The sequence below is a fragment of the Salmo trutta genome, chromosome 19, assembly GCF_901001165.1.
Source record: "Salmo trutta chromosome 19, fSalTru1.1, whole genome shotgun sequence".
In the NCBI taxonomy this organism is placed as follows: domain Eukaryota; kingdom Metazoa; phylum Chordata; class Actinopteri; order Salmoniformes; family Salmonidae; genus Salmo; species Salmo trutta.
Window position 1 is genome coordinate 33,704,908 of NC_042975.1, and position 16,826 is coordinate 33,721,733.

The 16,826-nt window shown below is 43.8% G+C and overlaps 1 protein-coding gene across 1 annotated transcript in view; it reads right to left on the reverse strand.

The window, feature by feature from the left end:
- The window catches only part of LOC115153739 (uncharacterized), a 42,245-nt gene that overhangs the window by 22,741 nt on the left and 2,678 nt on the right, over positions 1 to 16,826 (reverse strand). The window contains exon 2 of the mRNA XM_029699327.1: positions 9,128 to 9,190. Within this exon, the coding sequence (XP_029555187.1) occupies positions 9,128 to 9,190 (63 nt within the window). The remainder of the gene's footprint in view (positions 1 to 9,127; positions 9,191 to 16,826) is intronic.

The window sequence follows — 16,826 nt, forward strand, 5'->3', positions numbered from 1 at the left end:
ATTCTAGATTTAATTTTGGATTGGAGATGTTTAAAATGAGTCTGGAAGGAGAGTTTACAGTCTAGCCAGACACCTAGGTATTTGTAGTTGTCCACATATTCTAAGTCAGAACCATCCAGAGTAGTGATGCTAGTCGGGCAGGCGAGTGCAGGCAGCAATCGGTTGAAAAGCATGCATTTAGTTTTACTAGCGTTTAAGAGCAGTTGGAGGCCACGGAAGGGGTTATACAGAATGGTGTCGTCTGCGTAGAGGTGGATCAGGGTATCACCCTCAGCAAGAGCGACATCGTTGATATATACAGAGGTCCGGACAACAGGCCCTCCAATTTGACATACTGAACTCTATCGGAGAAGTAGTTGGTGAACCAGGCGAGGCAGTCATTTGAGAAATCAAGGCTATTTAGTCTGTCAATAAGAATGCGGTGATTGACAGAGTCGAAAGCATTGGCCAGGCCGATGAATACGGCTGCACAGTATTGTCTTTTATCGATGGCGGTTATGATATCGTTTAGTACCTTGAGCGTGGCTGAGGTGCACCCGTGACCAGCTTGGGAACCAGATTGCACAGCGGAGAAGGTACGGTGGGATTCGAAATGGTCAGTGATCTGTTTGTTAACTTGGCTTTCGAAGACTTTAGAAAGGCAGGGCAGGATGGATATAGGTCTGTAACAGTTTGGGTCTAGAGTGTCACCCCCTTTGAAGAGGGGGATGACCGCGGCAGCCTTTCCAATCTTTAGGGATCTCGGACGATACGAAAGAGAGGTTGAACAGACTGGTAATAGGGTTGCAACAATGGCGGCTGATAATTTTAGAACGAGAGGGTCCAGATTGTCTAGCCCAGCTGATTTGTATGGGTCCAGATTTTGCAGCTCTTTCAGAACATCAGCTGTCTGGATTTGGGTGAAGGAGAAGCAGAAGAGGCTTGGGCAAGTAGCTGCGGGGGGTGCAGAGCTGTTGGCCGGGGTTTGGGTAGCCAGGAGGAAAGCATGGCCAGCCGTAGAGAAATGCTTATTGAAATTCTCAATTATCGTGGATTTATCAGTGTTGACAGTGTTTCCTCCCAGCTGCCCACTGCACTGAGGCGCTCTTTTTCTCCAAGGACTTTACACTGTCCCAAAACTTTTTGGAGTTAGAGCTACCAGATGCAAATTTCTGTTTGAAAAAGAGCACGGTAGCACCTCCTCCCCTTCAGGAGGCTGAAAAGATTTGGCATGGGCCCTCAGATCCTCAAAAAGTTCTACAGCTGCACAATCGAGAGCATCTTGACTGGCTGCATTACAGCTTGGTTTGGCAATTGCACCGCCCTTGGCCACAAAGCGCTACAAAGGGTGGTGCGGACAGCCCTGTACAGTATTGGGTCTGAGCTCCCTGCCATCCAGGGCCTCTATATCAGGCAGTGTCAGAGGAAGGCCCGGAGAATTGCCAGACTCCAGCCACCCAAGCCATAGTCTGCTACAGTCCAGCAGATGGTACCGAAGCATCGGTTCTCGGACGAACAGGCTCCGAGACAGTTTCTACAGACAAGCCATAAGACTGCTAAATGGCCAGACTGCTAAATAGTCAATTAATGGTCCCCAAACTATCTTGCACTGACACAACACACAACCACTAGACTTTATTTACACACCATATACACACTCACTTACACACCCACACTACACTACACTGTCACTCCCACACAAATCCCTCACACATTCAAACAATACAGATGCGCACACACACGCGCATATCGACACAACACAAACACACACATACACTTTTACACTCCTCATTTGCCATTTGCTGCTGCTACTCTGTTCTTTATTTTACTCGTATTATTCTATCCGGATGCCTAGTCACTTTACCCTGCCTTGTACATTTACCTCAAGTACCTCGTCCTCTGCACATTGATCTGGTACTGGTACTTCCTGTATATAGCTCCACATTGATCTGGTACTGGTACTCTCTGTATATAGCTCCACATTGATCTATTACTGGTACTCCCTGTATATAGCTCCACATTGATCTGGTACTGATACTCCCTGTATATAGCTCCACATTGATCTGGTACTGGTACTCCCTGTATATAGCTCCACATTGATCTGGTACTGATACTCCCTGTATATAGCTCCACATTGATCTGGTACTGGTACTCCCTGTATATAGCTCCACATTGATCTGGTACTGGTACTTCCTGTATATAGCTCCACATTGATCTGGTACTGGTACTCCCTGTATATAGCTCCACATTGATCTGGTACTGGTAATCCCTGTATATAGCTCCACATTGATCTGGTACTGGTACTTCCTGTATATAGTTCCACATTGATCTGGTACTGGTAGTTCCTGTATATAGCTCCACATTGATCTGGTACTGGTAATCTCCGTATATAGCTCCACATTGATCTGGTACTGGTACTTCCTGTATCTAGCTCCACATTGATCTGGTACTGGTACTCCCTGTATATAGTTCCACAATGATCTGGTACTGGTACTCCCTGTATATAGTTCCACATTGATCTGGTACTGGTACTCCTTGTATATAGCTCCATTCTTGTGTATTTTATTTTATTTCATTTCTTTGGTGTTATTTACTTATTTTAATGAAAAACAATGTACTCTGCATCATTGGGAAAGGTTTGTAAGCAAGCATTTCCCTGTAAAGTCTACTCCAGTTGTATTCGCCGCATGTGATAAATAAAATTAGATTTGAACACAACTCAATATCACTTTTACAATACAGTAAATAGCTTATTAACTTGTCAACAAAATACATGTTGAATTCACGCCTCCAACTAAACCAAAAATAAAAGTTAAACAATAGGATAAATTCAGTGGCTCAGATGAAACTATCCAAGCATTTGATACAACTCTTTTTAATGTTAATATTTGGTTGCGCTGTCAACCAAACACAATTCATTATTACTTTTGTAATAGAGTAAATAGTCTAAAGTTAAGGCTATAGTGTCTTCAGAAAGTATTCACACCCCTTGACTTTTTCCAACATTTTGTTGTGTTACAAAGTGGGATTAAAATGGATTTAATTATAATTTTTGGTCAACGATCTACACAAAACTCTGTAATGTCAACAACATCAAAAAATTGTCAACAAATTAGAAAAAAATATTACACTAACATATCTTGATTAGATAAGCATTAAATCCCCTGAATCAATACATGTTAAAAACCCCTTTGGCAGTGATTACTGCTGTGAGTCTTTCTGGTTAAGTCTCTAAGAGCTTTCCATACCTGGATTGTGCAACAGTTGCCAATTATTCTTTTTAAAAAATGGTCAAGTTCTGTCAAATTGGTTGTTGATCATTGCTAGACAACCATTTTCAGGTCTTAACATATATTTTCAAGCAGATTTAGGTCAAAACTGTAACACGGCCACTGTCTTCATAGTAAACAACTCCAGTGTAGATTTTGACTTCTGTTTTAGGTTAATTTCCTGCTGAAATGTGAATTAATCTCCCAGTGTCTGGGGGAAAGCAGACTGAATTAGATTTTCCTCTAGGATTTTGCCTGTGCTTTGCTTTATTCCATTTATGTTTATCCTGAAATTTTCCCCAATCCTTAACGATTACAAGCATACCCATAACATGATGCAGCCACCACTATGCTTGAAAATACGGAGAGTGGTACTCAGTAATGTGTTGTATTGAATTTGCCTCAAACATAACACTTTGTATTCAGGACAAAAAGTGAATTGCTTTGCCATTTTTTTCTGCAGTATTATTTTAGTGCCTTGTTGCAAACATGTTTATTCTGTACAGGCTCTGTCAATTAGGTTAGTATTGTGGAGTAACTACAATGTTGTTCACCCATCCTCAGTTTTCCCCTACCACAGCCATTAAACTCTGTAACTGTTTTAAAGTCACCATTGGCATCATAGTGAAATCCCTGAGTGGTTTCCTTCCTCTCCAGCAACTGAATTAGGAAGGGCGCCTGTATCGTTGTAGTGACTGGGTGCATCGATACACAATCCAAAGTGTAATTAATAACTTCACCATGCTCAAAGGGATATTCAATGTCTGCTTTTTTAATGTTTACCCATCTACCAATAGGTGCCTGTCACATCCTGACCATAGAGAGCTCTTATTTTCTACGGTAGAGTAGGTCAGGGCGTGACTGGGGGGGTTTATTCTAGTTTTATTTTTCTATGTTGTTTGGTTCTAGTTTCTGTTTTTCTATGTTGGGTTTTTTGGATGATCCCCAATTAGAGGCAGCTGGTCATCGTTGTCTCTATTTGGGGATCATATTTAAGTAGTTGTTTTTCCCACCTTTGTTTGTGGGAGATTATTTTGAGTTAGTGCATGTTGCACCTCTGTCATCATGGTTTGTTGTTTTTGTTTATTGTATGTCTTACATAGTTTCACATTATAATAAAATATGTGGAACGATATTCACGCTGCGCCTTGGTCCGTTCCTACACACAATTGTGACAGAATCTCCCACCACCAGAGGACCAAGCAGCATGGTAAAGAGGAATGGACCTGGGAGGAAATCTTTGACGGGAAAGGACCCTGGAGGCAGGAAGGAGAGTATCGCTGTCCGAAGGAGGAGATAGAGGCAGCGAGAGCAGAACGGCGACGCTACGAGGAATTAGCACGGCAACAACGGAAGCCCGAGAGGCAGCTCCAAAAAAAAAAAATGGGGGAGGGCACACGGAGTGGTCGGCGGAGCCGAGGGGTGAACCAGAGCCAGTCAGGGAGTCGAGTGAGGAACTCGACGAAAGATTCCGGTGAGAGGTGTTGGCGTTGAGAGCGCTGCAGAGCCGGTGTGCTTACCCTGAGGAGCGTGTGACCAGTCAAGCACCGTGTTATGCGGTGATGCGCACTGTATCTCCAGTGCGCATTCATAGCCTGGTGTGCACTGTGCCTACGCCCCGCATTTGCCAGGCTAAAGTGAGCATTCAGCTAGGACAGGTTGTGCCGGCTCAGCGCTCCTGGTTTCCAGTATGCCTCCTCGGTCCAGGATATCCTGCGCCAGCATTACGCACTGTGTCGCCAGTGCGCATTCACAGCCCAGTTCGTCCTGTGCCAGCACCCCGCATTTGCCGGGCTAAAGTGAGCGTTCAGCCAGGACGGGTTGTGCCAGCCCTACGCTCCAGACCTCCAGTGCGCCTCCACGGTCCAGTATATCCTGCACCGGTTCTACGCACCAGGTCTCCAGTGCGCCTCCACAGCCCAGTACGTCCTATGCCTCCTCCTCGCACTCTCCCTGGAGTGCGTGTCCTCATTCAGATACGTCCTGTGCCTTCTCCTCGCACTGAAGTGTGTGTCACCAGTCTGGTGCCACCTGTCCCGGCTCCATGCACTAGGCCTCCAGTGCGCCTGCCCAGTCTGTTGCGTCCTGTGCCTACTCGCCGCACTCGCCCTGAGGTGTGTGTTACCAATCTGGCACCACCTGTGCCAGCCCAACGCATCAGGCCTCCAGTGTGCCTTCCCATTCCAGAGCTCCGGCAACAGTTCCCAGTCTGGAGCTTCCGGCGACAGATCCCAGTCCGGAGCCTCCAGAGAAGGCCCGCGGCCCGGAGCCCCCTGAGACGGCCCGCGGCCCGGATCCCACTGAGACGGCCCGCGGCCAGGAGCCCCCTGAGACGGCCCGCGGCCCGGAGCCTCCAGCGACCGTCCACAGTCCGGAGTCTCCAGCGACGGTCCGCGGTCCGGAGTCTCCAGCGACGGTCGGCGGTCCAGAGCCTCCAGTGTGCCTTCCCGTTCCAGAGCTCCGGCAACAGTTCCCAGTCCGGAGCTTCCGGCGACAGATCCCAGTCCGGAGCCTCCTGAGACGGCCCGCGGCCCGGAGCCTCCTGAGACGGCCCGCGGCCCGGAGCCTCCTGAGACGGCCCGCGGCCCGGAGCCTCCTGAGACGGCCCGCGGCCCGGAGCCTCCTGAGACGGCCCGCGGCCCGGAGCCTCCTGAGAAGGCCCGCGGCCCGGAGCCTCCTGAGAAGGCCCGCGGCCCGGAGCCTCCTGAGACGGCCCGCGGCCCGGAGCCTCCTGAGACGGCCCGCGGCCCGGAGCCTCCTGAGACGGCCCGCGGCCCGGAGCCTCCTGAGACGGCCCGCGGCCCGGAGCCTCCTGAGACGGCCCGCGGCCCGGAGCCTCCTGAGACGGCCCGCGGCCCGGAGCCTCCTGAGACGGCCCGCGGCCCGGAGCCTCCTGAGACGGCCCGCGGCCCGGAGCCTCCTGAGACGGCCCGCGGCCAGGAGCCTCCTGAGACGGCCCGCGGCCCGGAGCCTCCTGAGACGGCCCGCGGCCCGGAGCCTCCTGAGACGGCCCGCGGCCCGGAGCCTCCTGAGACGGCCCGCGGCCCGGAGCCTCCAGCGACGGTCGGCGGTCTAGAGCCTCGACCGATGCTGGCGGGTTTGCAGAATGAGAGGGTTCTTTGTCCTGCACCAGAGCCGCCTCCTATGCTGGCGGATCCGCAGGATGAGAGGGTTCTTCGTCCCGCACCAGAACCGCCTCCGATGCGGGAGGATCCGCGGGATGAGAAGGTTCTTCGTCCTGCACCAGAACCGCCACCAACACTAGACACCCCCCCCAAACCTCCCTTTTGGTTTCAGGTTTTGCGGCCGGAGTCTACACTTTTGGGAGGGGTAATGTCACGTCCTGACCATAGAGAGCTCTTATTTTCTATGGTAGAGTAGGTCAGGGCATGACTGGGGGGTTTATTCTCATTTTATTTTTCTATGTTGCTTGGTTCTAGTTTCTGTTTTTCTATGGTGGGGTTTTTGGATGATCCCCAATTAGAGGCAGCTGGTCATTGTTGTCTCTAATTGGGGATCATATTTAAGTAGTTGTTTTACCCACCTTTGTTTATGGGAGATTATTTTGAGTTAGTGCATGTTGCACCTCTGTCGTCACGGTTTGTTGTTTTTGTATGTCTTGCATAGTTTCACATTATAATAACATTTGTGGAACGATATTCACGCTGCACCTTGGTCCGTTCCTATACACAATCGTGACAGTGCCCTTCTTTGTGAGGCATTGGAAAACCTCCCAGGTCTTTGTGGTTGAATCTGTGTTTGAAATTCACTGCTCAACTGAGGGACATTACATATAATTGTATGTGTGGGGTACAGAGATGAGGTAGTCAATCATGTAAACACTATATTATTGAGTCCATGCAACTCATTAAGCAAATCTGTACTCCTTAATTTATTTAGGGTTACCATTAAAGGTGTGGAATACTTATTGACTCAAGACATTTCAAATTATAATTTTTTATTAATTAGAAAAATAAACCACACTGACATTATGGGGTATATTGTTGTGTGTTGGCCATTGACCAACAAATCTCAATGTAATCCATTGTAAATTTAAGCTGTAACATAAAATGTTGAAAAAGTCAAGGAGTGTAAATACTTTCTGAAGGCACTGTACCTTACAAACTAATGTAATAGTATTCATTCAACCTTAAAATTAGTTTCACATTCATGGATGCATTTTGCAATCCAGGTACAGTAATTGGGTTATTAGATGAAGCACAGTAATAACACATTAATTTGCTGTATAAATACAAAATATTTGACATTGTATTTCCATTTGAATTTTTTTGTGCGTTTAAACATTTGAAAGTGCAGTGCTAACACATTTAGATGATAGCTAAACCAAAAATCAGACATTGTGCTTTTAGATGGTTGAAAGCATAATAATAACACATTGGGAATTAAACTTCTGTTTGTCCTTTTTGAGTGGGTGAATAAATGATCAACTTCTCAACCAAATTTTACCCACATTTCCACGTTGAAATGACGTTGTGTGCCCAGTGGGCAGATTGTTATCCCTCTCTATGCTCTGAGTTTACAGTGTGTTACCACTTATCTACTCTCTGAGCTTACAGATAGATAAGTGGTTTACAATGTGTACTAATGATTTGCAGAGCACAAGCCAGGCATTACACTACTGTCAACCATAGTGATATACAGTGCCGGAAAGTATTCAGACTCTTTGACTTTTTCCACAGTTTGTTACATTACAGCCTTAAAAAGAAAATGTCCTCAGCAATCTACACACAATACCCCGTATTGACAAAGTGAAAACAGGTTTGTAGCATTTTTTGTAAATATATTAAAAATAGATACCTTATTTATATAAGCATTCAGACGCTTTGCTATGAGACTCTAAATTTAGCTCAGGTGGATCCTGTTTCCATTGATCATCCTTGAGATGTTTCTACAACTTGGAGTCCATCAGTGGGCAATTTAATTGATTGGACATGATTTGGAAAGGCACACATCTGTCTATATAAGGTCCCACAGTGCATGTCAGAGCAAAAACCAAGCCATGTGTCGAGGCAGAGATCTGGGGAAGGGTAACAAAAAATCTCTCCAACATTGAATGCCCCCAAAAACACAGGGGCCTCCATCATTCTTAAATCGAAGAAGTTTGGAACCACCAAGACTCTTCCAAGAGCTGGCCGCCCGGCAAAACTGAGCCATCAGGGGAGAAGGTCACTCTGACAGAGCTCCAGAGTTCCTCTGTGAAGATGGGAGAACCTTCCAGAAAGACAACCATCTCTGCAGCACTCCACCAATCAGGCCTTTATGGTAGAGTGGCCAGAGGAAGCCACTCCACAGTAAAAGGCACATGACAGCCCGCTTGGAGTATGCCAAAAGGCACCTAAAGGACTCTCAGACTATGAGAAACAAAATGCTCTGGTCTGATGAAAACAAGATTTTTGTTATAAATTATAAATAACGTTCACTCCTTAAGGTATTTTTTAAGTCTGAGTTTTTCCAACATGTGGCCTGACCCATAAAGACATTTTCCTTTTTCCTACTTTATGCTCACCTGTTACAAGCCTACATCACCAAATCCCTCTTCCAGAAAGCATTCATGCACAAACATACCATTGTTTGTCCAAGCATGGTTTGTGTGTATGCAGGCCTGCGTGTGTGTGGGTTCTCCAGGCCTTTTGACTACACTCTTAGAAAAAAAAGTGCTATCCTAACCTAAAAGGGTTCTTCAGCTGTCCCATAGGAGAACCCTTTGAAGAACCCTTTTTTGGTTCTGGGTAGAACCCTTTTTGGTTGCGGGTAGCACTACCTGGAACCAAATAGGGTTCTCCTATGGGTACCGCCAAAGAACCCTTTTTTGGAACCCTTTTTTCTAAGAGTGTAGGTTGTGAAACAAATGCCCTCACCTGGTGCTTTTGACAGTAACCTTGGCAGATGACAGCCTCCACCGTCAGATGTAGGGAATCACACTGAACAATAGGAAAGAATTACAGAAACAACATATCTTATAAAATACAGAGTATTAAGGCACAGAGAAAAATGTTAAACATAAAAAATTATATATCAGTAAATGCAGTCGGTACAGTCAATTATATCTTCAACCAGCAGTCAGCAACATGTATGGTAAAACAACAACTATAAAGACCACGTAGGTCAATATCACACTGGACAGGTGTCCCCCCAGTGCAGGTGTCATCATAACCAGAGGCCATCTGAAGAGGTCACACTCCTACTGGGGTGGCATGTGGAGCACTGATGGACAATTGATAAGTGTTGATGGGAGGGATCTGGTCAAGTTTAAAGACAAGGTCAACTAGATACTGTTCTATGTCTCAGGAGCTGTCTGTTACTATAGGGTCATTACACAGCAAAGTAGAACACTATTTATTCCCTGACAAGTTAGCCAAGCATTTATAGTCCATGTCCTGGCTGGTACAAATGGAAAGTCAAACACAGATAATCCGTATTTTGAATCCCTACATGCTGTTCACAATATGTCTAGGAAAGCTAACTACATCCTAATAATTATCATATATACCACAGTATTTCACAAAAAGTTTCCTAAAGTAAAATCACTGAGATGATTTCCTTGTGATTTTACAGAAGTTTAAGCAAATAAAGTCACCCACAGGCCAACGTTTGGTGGATCCTGCCTCCTCTGTGGGCAGGAGAAACAAGAACCCCATCTGTCTGTTATTGTAAATCTGTGGCGCCACGTTTTGGCAGGAAAGTGTACTACAGATTTTACGTAATGTAGAAGTGGGGGGGTTTCTCCTTGAGGGAACTTACTAGAGAAATATTAAAAATACTTTCCATAACATGTAGGTAGGAATGGGTTCTGAACAGAATTCAGAGCCTGTACTACTTCATATAACCATAGGGAACAAAATATATGGTCTATACTTGGCATGTAGGTCTCTCACTTACGGGTGGCACAAATTGGGATATGGGGGAGGGGAATGGGCAGGGTATATGCAGGTAGCCTAGTGGTTAGAGCGTTGGGCCAGTAACCGAAAGATTGCTAGATTGAATCCCCGAGCTGACAAGGTAAAAAAACAAACATTGTTCTTCCCCTGAGCAAAGCAGTTAACCCACTGTTCCTAGGCTGTCATTGTAAATAAGAATTTGTTCTTAACTGACTTGCCAGGTTAAATAAAGGTTTAATAAAAAAAATGCAAATTAGTAGTAATTACTATAGTTTTTTGTTTTTTTTGCAGTGTGTAGTGTTTTTGCAGACATTTCTGTAGTATTTACCACAGTGTTCTTTTGTGTGTGGATAATATGTTAGTACTTACAACTTACTACGTATACTACAAAATTCTATACTAAGTACTACATGAGAGGGATACAGTGTATAGTATTCTACAGTTTACAACAGGATTCTATAGTAAGTACTGTAGTATTCTATAGTAAACTGTAGCATTTTTGTGGGTAGCCTCTCCCTAAAGTGTAAAGTGAGAGGAAGATTTGCATAGTGAGTTCAGAAAGTATTCAGACCCCTTCTTTTTCCAGGTTTTGTTACGTTACAGCCTTATTCGAAAATGGATTAAATCATTTTTTCCCCCTCATCAATCTACACACAATACCCCATAACAACAAATCAAAACAGGTTTTTAGAAATGTTTGCAAATGTATTCAAAATAAAAAACTGAAATGTCACATTTACATAAGTATTCAGACCCTTTACTCAGTACTTTACTGAAGCACCTCTGGCAGTGATTACAGCCTCGAGTCTTCTTGGGCATGACGCTACAAGCTTGGCACACCTGTATTTGGGGAGTTTCTGCCGTTCTTCTCTGCAGATCCTCTCAAGCTCTGTCAGGTTACATGGGGAGCGTCGCTGCACAGCCATTTTCAGGTCTCTCCAGAGATATTCGATCAGGTTCAAGTCCGGGCCACTCAAGGACATTCAGGGACTTGTCCTGAAGCCATTCCTGCTTTGTCTTAGCTGTGTGCTTAGGGTTGTTGTCCTGTTGAAAGGTGAACCTTCGCCCCAGTCTGAGGTCCTGAGAGCTCTGGAGCAGGTTTTCATCAAGGATTTGTATTTATTATGGATCCCCATTAGATGCTGCCAAGGCAGCAGCTACTCTTCCTGGCGTCCAGCAAAATTAAGGCAGTTATACAATTTTAAAACATTACAATATATTCACAACAGATTTCACAACCTACTAAGTGTGTGCCCTCAGGCCCCTACTCCACTACCAGGTATCTACAACACAAAATCCATGTGTGTGTGTGTGTGTCTGTAGTGCATATGTTATTGTGTGTATGCATGTGTCTGTGCCTATGTTTGTGTTGCTTCACAGTCCCGCTGTTCCATAAGGTGTATTTTTATCTGTTTTTTCCAAAAACTTACTAAGTGCTGGTAACAGGCCGATTGGTCAGCTATTTGAGACAGTAAATGGGGCTATACTATTCTTAGGTAGTGGAATGACTTTTGCTTCCCTCCAGGCCTGAGTGCACACTTTCTAGTAGGGTAAATTTAAGATATGGAAAATAAGAATGGCAATATCGTCCGCTTTTATCCTCAGTAATTTTCCATCCAAGTTGTCAGACCCCGGTGGCTTGTCATTGTTGACAGACAAAAAAAAAAAACGTTTATCTTTCATAATTTGGTCAGATATACTTGGATGTGTAGTGTCAGTGTTTGTTGCTGTCATGTCATGCCTACTTTAGCTAATCTTGCCAAAGAAAAAATCCTTAAAATAGTTGGCAATCTCAGTTGGCTTTGAGATGAATGAGCCATCTGACTCAATGAATGAGCCATCTGACTCAATGAATGATGGAGCGGAGTTTGCCTTTTTTCCCAAAATATAATTTAAAGTGCTCAAAATATTTTCACTATCATTATTTATGTAATTTATCTTTGTTTTCGAAGTGTAGATTATTTTTATTCAGTTTAGTCTCATTATTTCTCAATTTGCAGTATGTGTGCCAATCAGTTGTGCAGCCAGACTTATTTGCCATTCCTTTTGCCTCATCCTTCTCAACGATACAATTTTTTATTCCTCATCAATCCACAGGGATTTCATCGTTTTCACAGTAATTTTCTAAATATGCATGCTTATTAGTAACTGGGATAAGCAATTTAATAAATGTGTCAAGTGCAGCATCTGTTTGCTCCTCATTACACACCACAGACCAACAAATATATATATACACACACACACACATATATACACACACGTGTGTGTGTGTGTGTGTGTGTATATATATATATATATATATATATGTGTGTGTGTGTGTGTGTGTGTGTGTGTGTGTGTGTGTATATATATATATATGTGTGTGTGTGTGTGTGTGTGTGTGTGTGTGTGTGTGTGTGTGTGTGTATATATATATATATATATATATACACACACACGTGTGTGTGTGCACACACACACACAAACACATATATATACACACACACGTGTGTGTGTGTGTATGTATATATATATATATATATATATATATATATATATATATACACACACACACATATACACATACACACACATATACACACACACATATATATATATACATACACACACACACACACACTTGAAGTCGGAAGTTTACATACACCTTAGCCAAATACATTTAAACAATGTTTTTCACAATTCCTGACATTTAATCCTAGTGAAAATTCACTGTTTTAGGTCAGTTAGGATCACCACTTTATTTTAAGAATGTGAAATGTCAGAATAATACTAGAGAGAATGATTTATTTCAGCTTTTATTTATTTCATCACATTCCCAGTGGGTCAGAAGTTTACATACACTCAATTAGTATTTGGTAGCATTGCCTTCAAATTGTTTAACTTGGGTCAAACGTTTCAGGTAGCCTTCTACAAGCTTCCCACAATAAGTTGGGTGAATTTTGGCCCATTCCTCCTGACAGAGCTGGTGTAACGAAGTCAGGTTTGTAGGCATCCTTGCTCGCACATGCTTTTTCAGTTCTGCCCACAAGTTTCTATATGATTGAGGTCAGGGCATTGTGATGGCCACTCCAATACCTTGACTTTGTTGTCCTTAAGCCATTTTGCCACAACTTTGGAAGTATGCTTGGGGTCATTGTCCATTTGGAAGACCCATTTGCGACCTAGCTTTAACTTCCTGACTGATGTCTTGAGATGTTGCTTCAATATATCCACATCATTTCCATTCCTCATGATGGCATCTATTTTGTGAAGTGCACCAGTCCCTCCTGCAGCAAAGCACCCCCACAACATGATGCTGCCCCCCCCGTGCTTCACGGTTGGGATGGTGTTCTTCGGTTTGCAAGCGTCCCCCTTTTTCCTCCAAACATAACGATAGTCATTATGGTCAAACAGTTCTATTTTTGTTTCATCAGAACAGAGGACATTTCTCCAAAAAGTATGATCTTTGTGCCCATGTGCAGTTGCAAACCGTAGTCTGGCTTTTTTATGGCGGTTTTGGAGCAGTGGCTTCTTCCTTGCTGAGAGGCCTTTCAGGTTATGGTGATAGAGGACTCGTTTTACTGTAGATAACGATACTTTTCTACCCGTTTCCTCCAGCATCTTCACAAGGTCCTTTGCTGTTGTTCTGGGATTTAATTGCACTTTTCGCATAAAAGTACGTTCATCTCTAGGAGACAGAATGCGTCTCCTTCCTGAGCGGTATGACAGCTGCGTGGTCCAATGGTGTTTATACTTGCGTACTATTGTTTGTACAGATGAACGTGGTACCTTCAGGCATTTGGAAATTGCTCCGAAGGATGAACCAGACTTGTGGAGGTCTACAATTCTTTTTCTGAGGTCTTGGCTGATTTCTTTTGATTTTCCCATGATGTCAAGCAAAGAGGCACTGAGTTTGAAGGTAGGCCTTGAAATACAACCACAGGTGTCAATTAGCCTATCAGAAGCTTCTAAAGCCATGACATAATTTTCTGGAATTTTCCAAGCTGTTTAAAGGCACAGTCAACTTAATGTATGTAAACTTCTGACCCACTGGAATTGTGATACAGTGAATTATAAGTGAAATAATCTGACTGTAAACAATTGTTGGAAAAATTACTTGTGTCATGCACAAAGTAGACGTCCTAACCGACTTGCCAAAAGTATAGTTTGTTAACAAGAAATTTGTGGAGTGGTTGAAAAATGAGTTTTAATGACTCCAACCTAAGTGTATGTAAACTTCCTTCTTCAACTGTATGCATGCATGCATGCATGTCTGTATATATACATACACATACATATGCACACACACAGCAGGGGGGGTAGATCAGCTTTAATATTGCAGGTTGACAATTAATGTAATTTTCTGCATAATTTCCACACAGACACCGTTCAAAAGTTTGGGGTCACTTCGAAATGTCCTTGTTTTAGAAGGCCAGCATCCCGGAGTCGCCTCTTCACTGTTGAGACTGGTGTTTTGCGGGTACTATTTAATGAAGCTGACAGTTAAGGACTTGTGAGGCGTCTGTTTCTAAAACTAGACACTCTAATGTACTTGTGCTCTTGCTCAGTTTTGCACCATGTCCTCCCACTCCTCTTTCTATTCTGGTTAGAGCCAGTTTGCGCTGTTCTGTGAAGGGAGTAGTACACAGCCTTGTACGAGATCTTCAGTTTCTTGGCATTTTCTCATATGGAATAGCCTTCATTTCTCAGAACAAGAATAGACTGAGGAGTTTCAGAAGAAAGTTCTTTGTTTCTTGCCATTTTGAGCCTGTAATCGAACCCAAAAATGCTGATGCTCCAGATACTCAACTAGTCTAAAGAACGGACGGTACCACTCCTCAGTAAAAGGCACAAGACAGTTTGCTTTGAGTTTGCCAAAAGGAAACTAAAGCTCATACCATGAAAAACAAGATTCTCTGGTCTGATGAAACCAATATTAAACTCTTTAGCCTGAATGTCAAGTGTCACATCTGGAGGAAACCTGGCACCATCCCTATGGTTAAGCATGGTGGTGGCAGCATCATGTTGTGGGGATGTTTTCAGTGGCAGGGACTGGGAGACTAGTTAGGATCGAGGGAAAGATGAACGGAGCAAAGTACAGAGAGATCCTTGATGAAAACCTGCTCCAGATCGCTCAGGACCTCAGACTGGGGCGAAGGTTCACCTTCCAACAGGACAACGACCATAAGCACACAGCCAAGACAACGCAGGAGTGGCTTTGGGACAAGTCTCTGAATGTCCTTGAGTGGCCCAGTCAGAGCCCGGACTTGAACCCGATCAAAGATCTCTGGAGAGACCTGAAAATAGATGTGCAGTGACGCTCCCCATCCAACCTGACAGAGCTTGAGAGGATCTGCAGAGAAGAATGGGAGAAACTCCCCAAATACAGGTGTGGCAAGCTTGTAGCGTCATACCCAAGAAGACTCAAAGCTGTAATTGCTGCCAAATGTTCTTCAACAAAGTACTGAGTAAAGGGTCTGACTGAATGTGAATTTTTCAGTCAGACCCATATATATATATATATAAAAATTTGAACACATTTTTCAAAAACTGTTTTTGATATCCCATTATTTGGTATTGTATGTAGATTGATGAGGGAATATTATTTTTTAACCAATTTTAGAATAAGGCTGTAACCTAACAAAAGGCAAGGGTCTGAATTAGTGAAGCACCGATATGACATTTTTGGGCGGCCTTTTAAGCATTCGAGTACAGTTAAACACACACATGGACGCAGCGGTCTAAGGCACTACATCTCAGTGCAAGAGGTGTCACTACAGTCCCTGGTTCGAATCCAGGCTGTCTAGAAAAAAGAAACGCACACCTATAAAGGCGAGGTGCTGGCTAGCGGAGCAGAACACTAGAAAATAAAGGAAAGCCGCACACTCTAAGAGCTCAGATGCAAAAATTTTAATAACCAACGTTTCGACAGCTAAGCTGTCTTCATCAGGGTATCATCACAAACACTGGGAGATGAGTCATTTATATAGTGTCAAGAGACACACAGGTGTTTGTAATCATGGCCAAGTATGGCCTAATATCATTGGTTAACTGAAATATAAAAAAAAATGGTATACAAGAAACATACAAAAAGACAAACAAATGGATAACATATGATCATAGCATTTGTAGTCTAAAAAGTATCTAACAAACAATTACAATGGCAAAATCACAATAATCACAAGAATGGCTTCAGATCAAAGTCTATGTTGAGACCGAAGGGAGCAAGTGTCTTTAAATTAAAGATCCAGGCAGCCTCTCGTTTTAACAATAAATTATCAAGGTCACCCCCTCTCCTCGGGAGGGTGACATGTTCGATGCCAATATAACGCAGAGACGAAATCGAATGGCCTGCCTCCAAAAAGTGGGCCGCAACTGGGTAAGTCAGGTTTTTGCACCTAATGGTGCTACGGTGCTCTGAGATACGTACTTTTAATTCACGCTTTGTTTTACCCACATAATTTTTACCACAGGGACAAGTTATAAGGTAAATAACTGCCTTAGTGGAACACGTAATAACACCTTTAATTGGGATAGATTTCCCTGTTTGGGGGTGTTTGAAGGATCTACATTTGTAAGTGCCATTGCATTGAGCACAGCCATTACACTTGTAATTTCCATCCAGTATGGGCGCAAATAGGCGTTGTTCAGGAATATCTTGGGGTGGTAAATCAGAGTGTACCAATTGGTCTCTGAGATT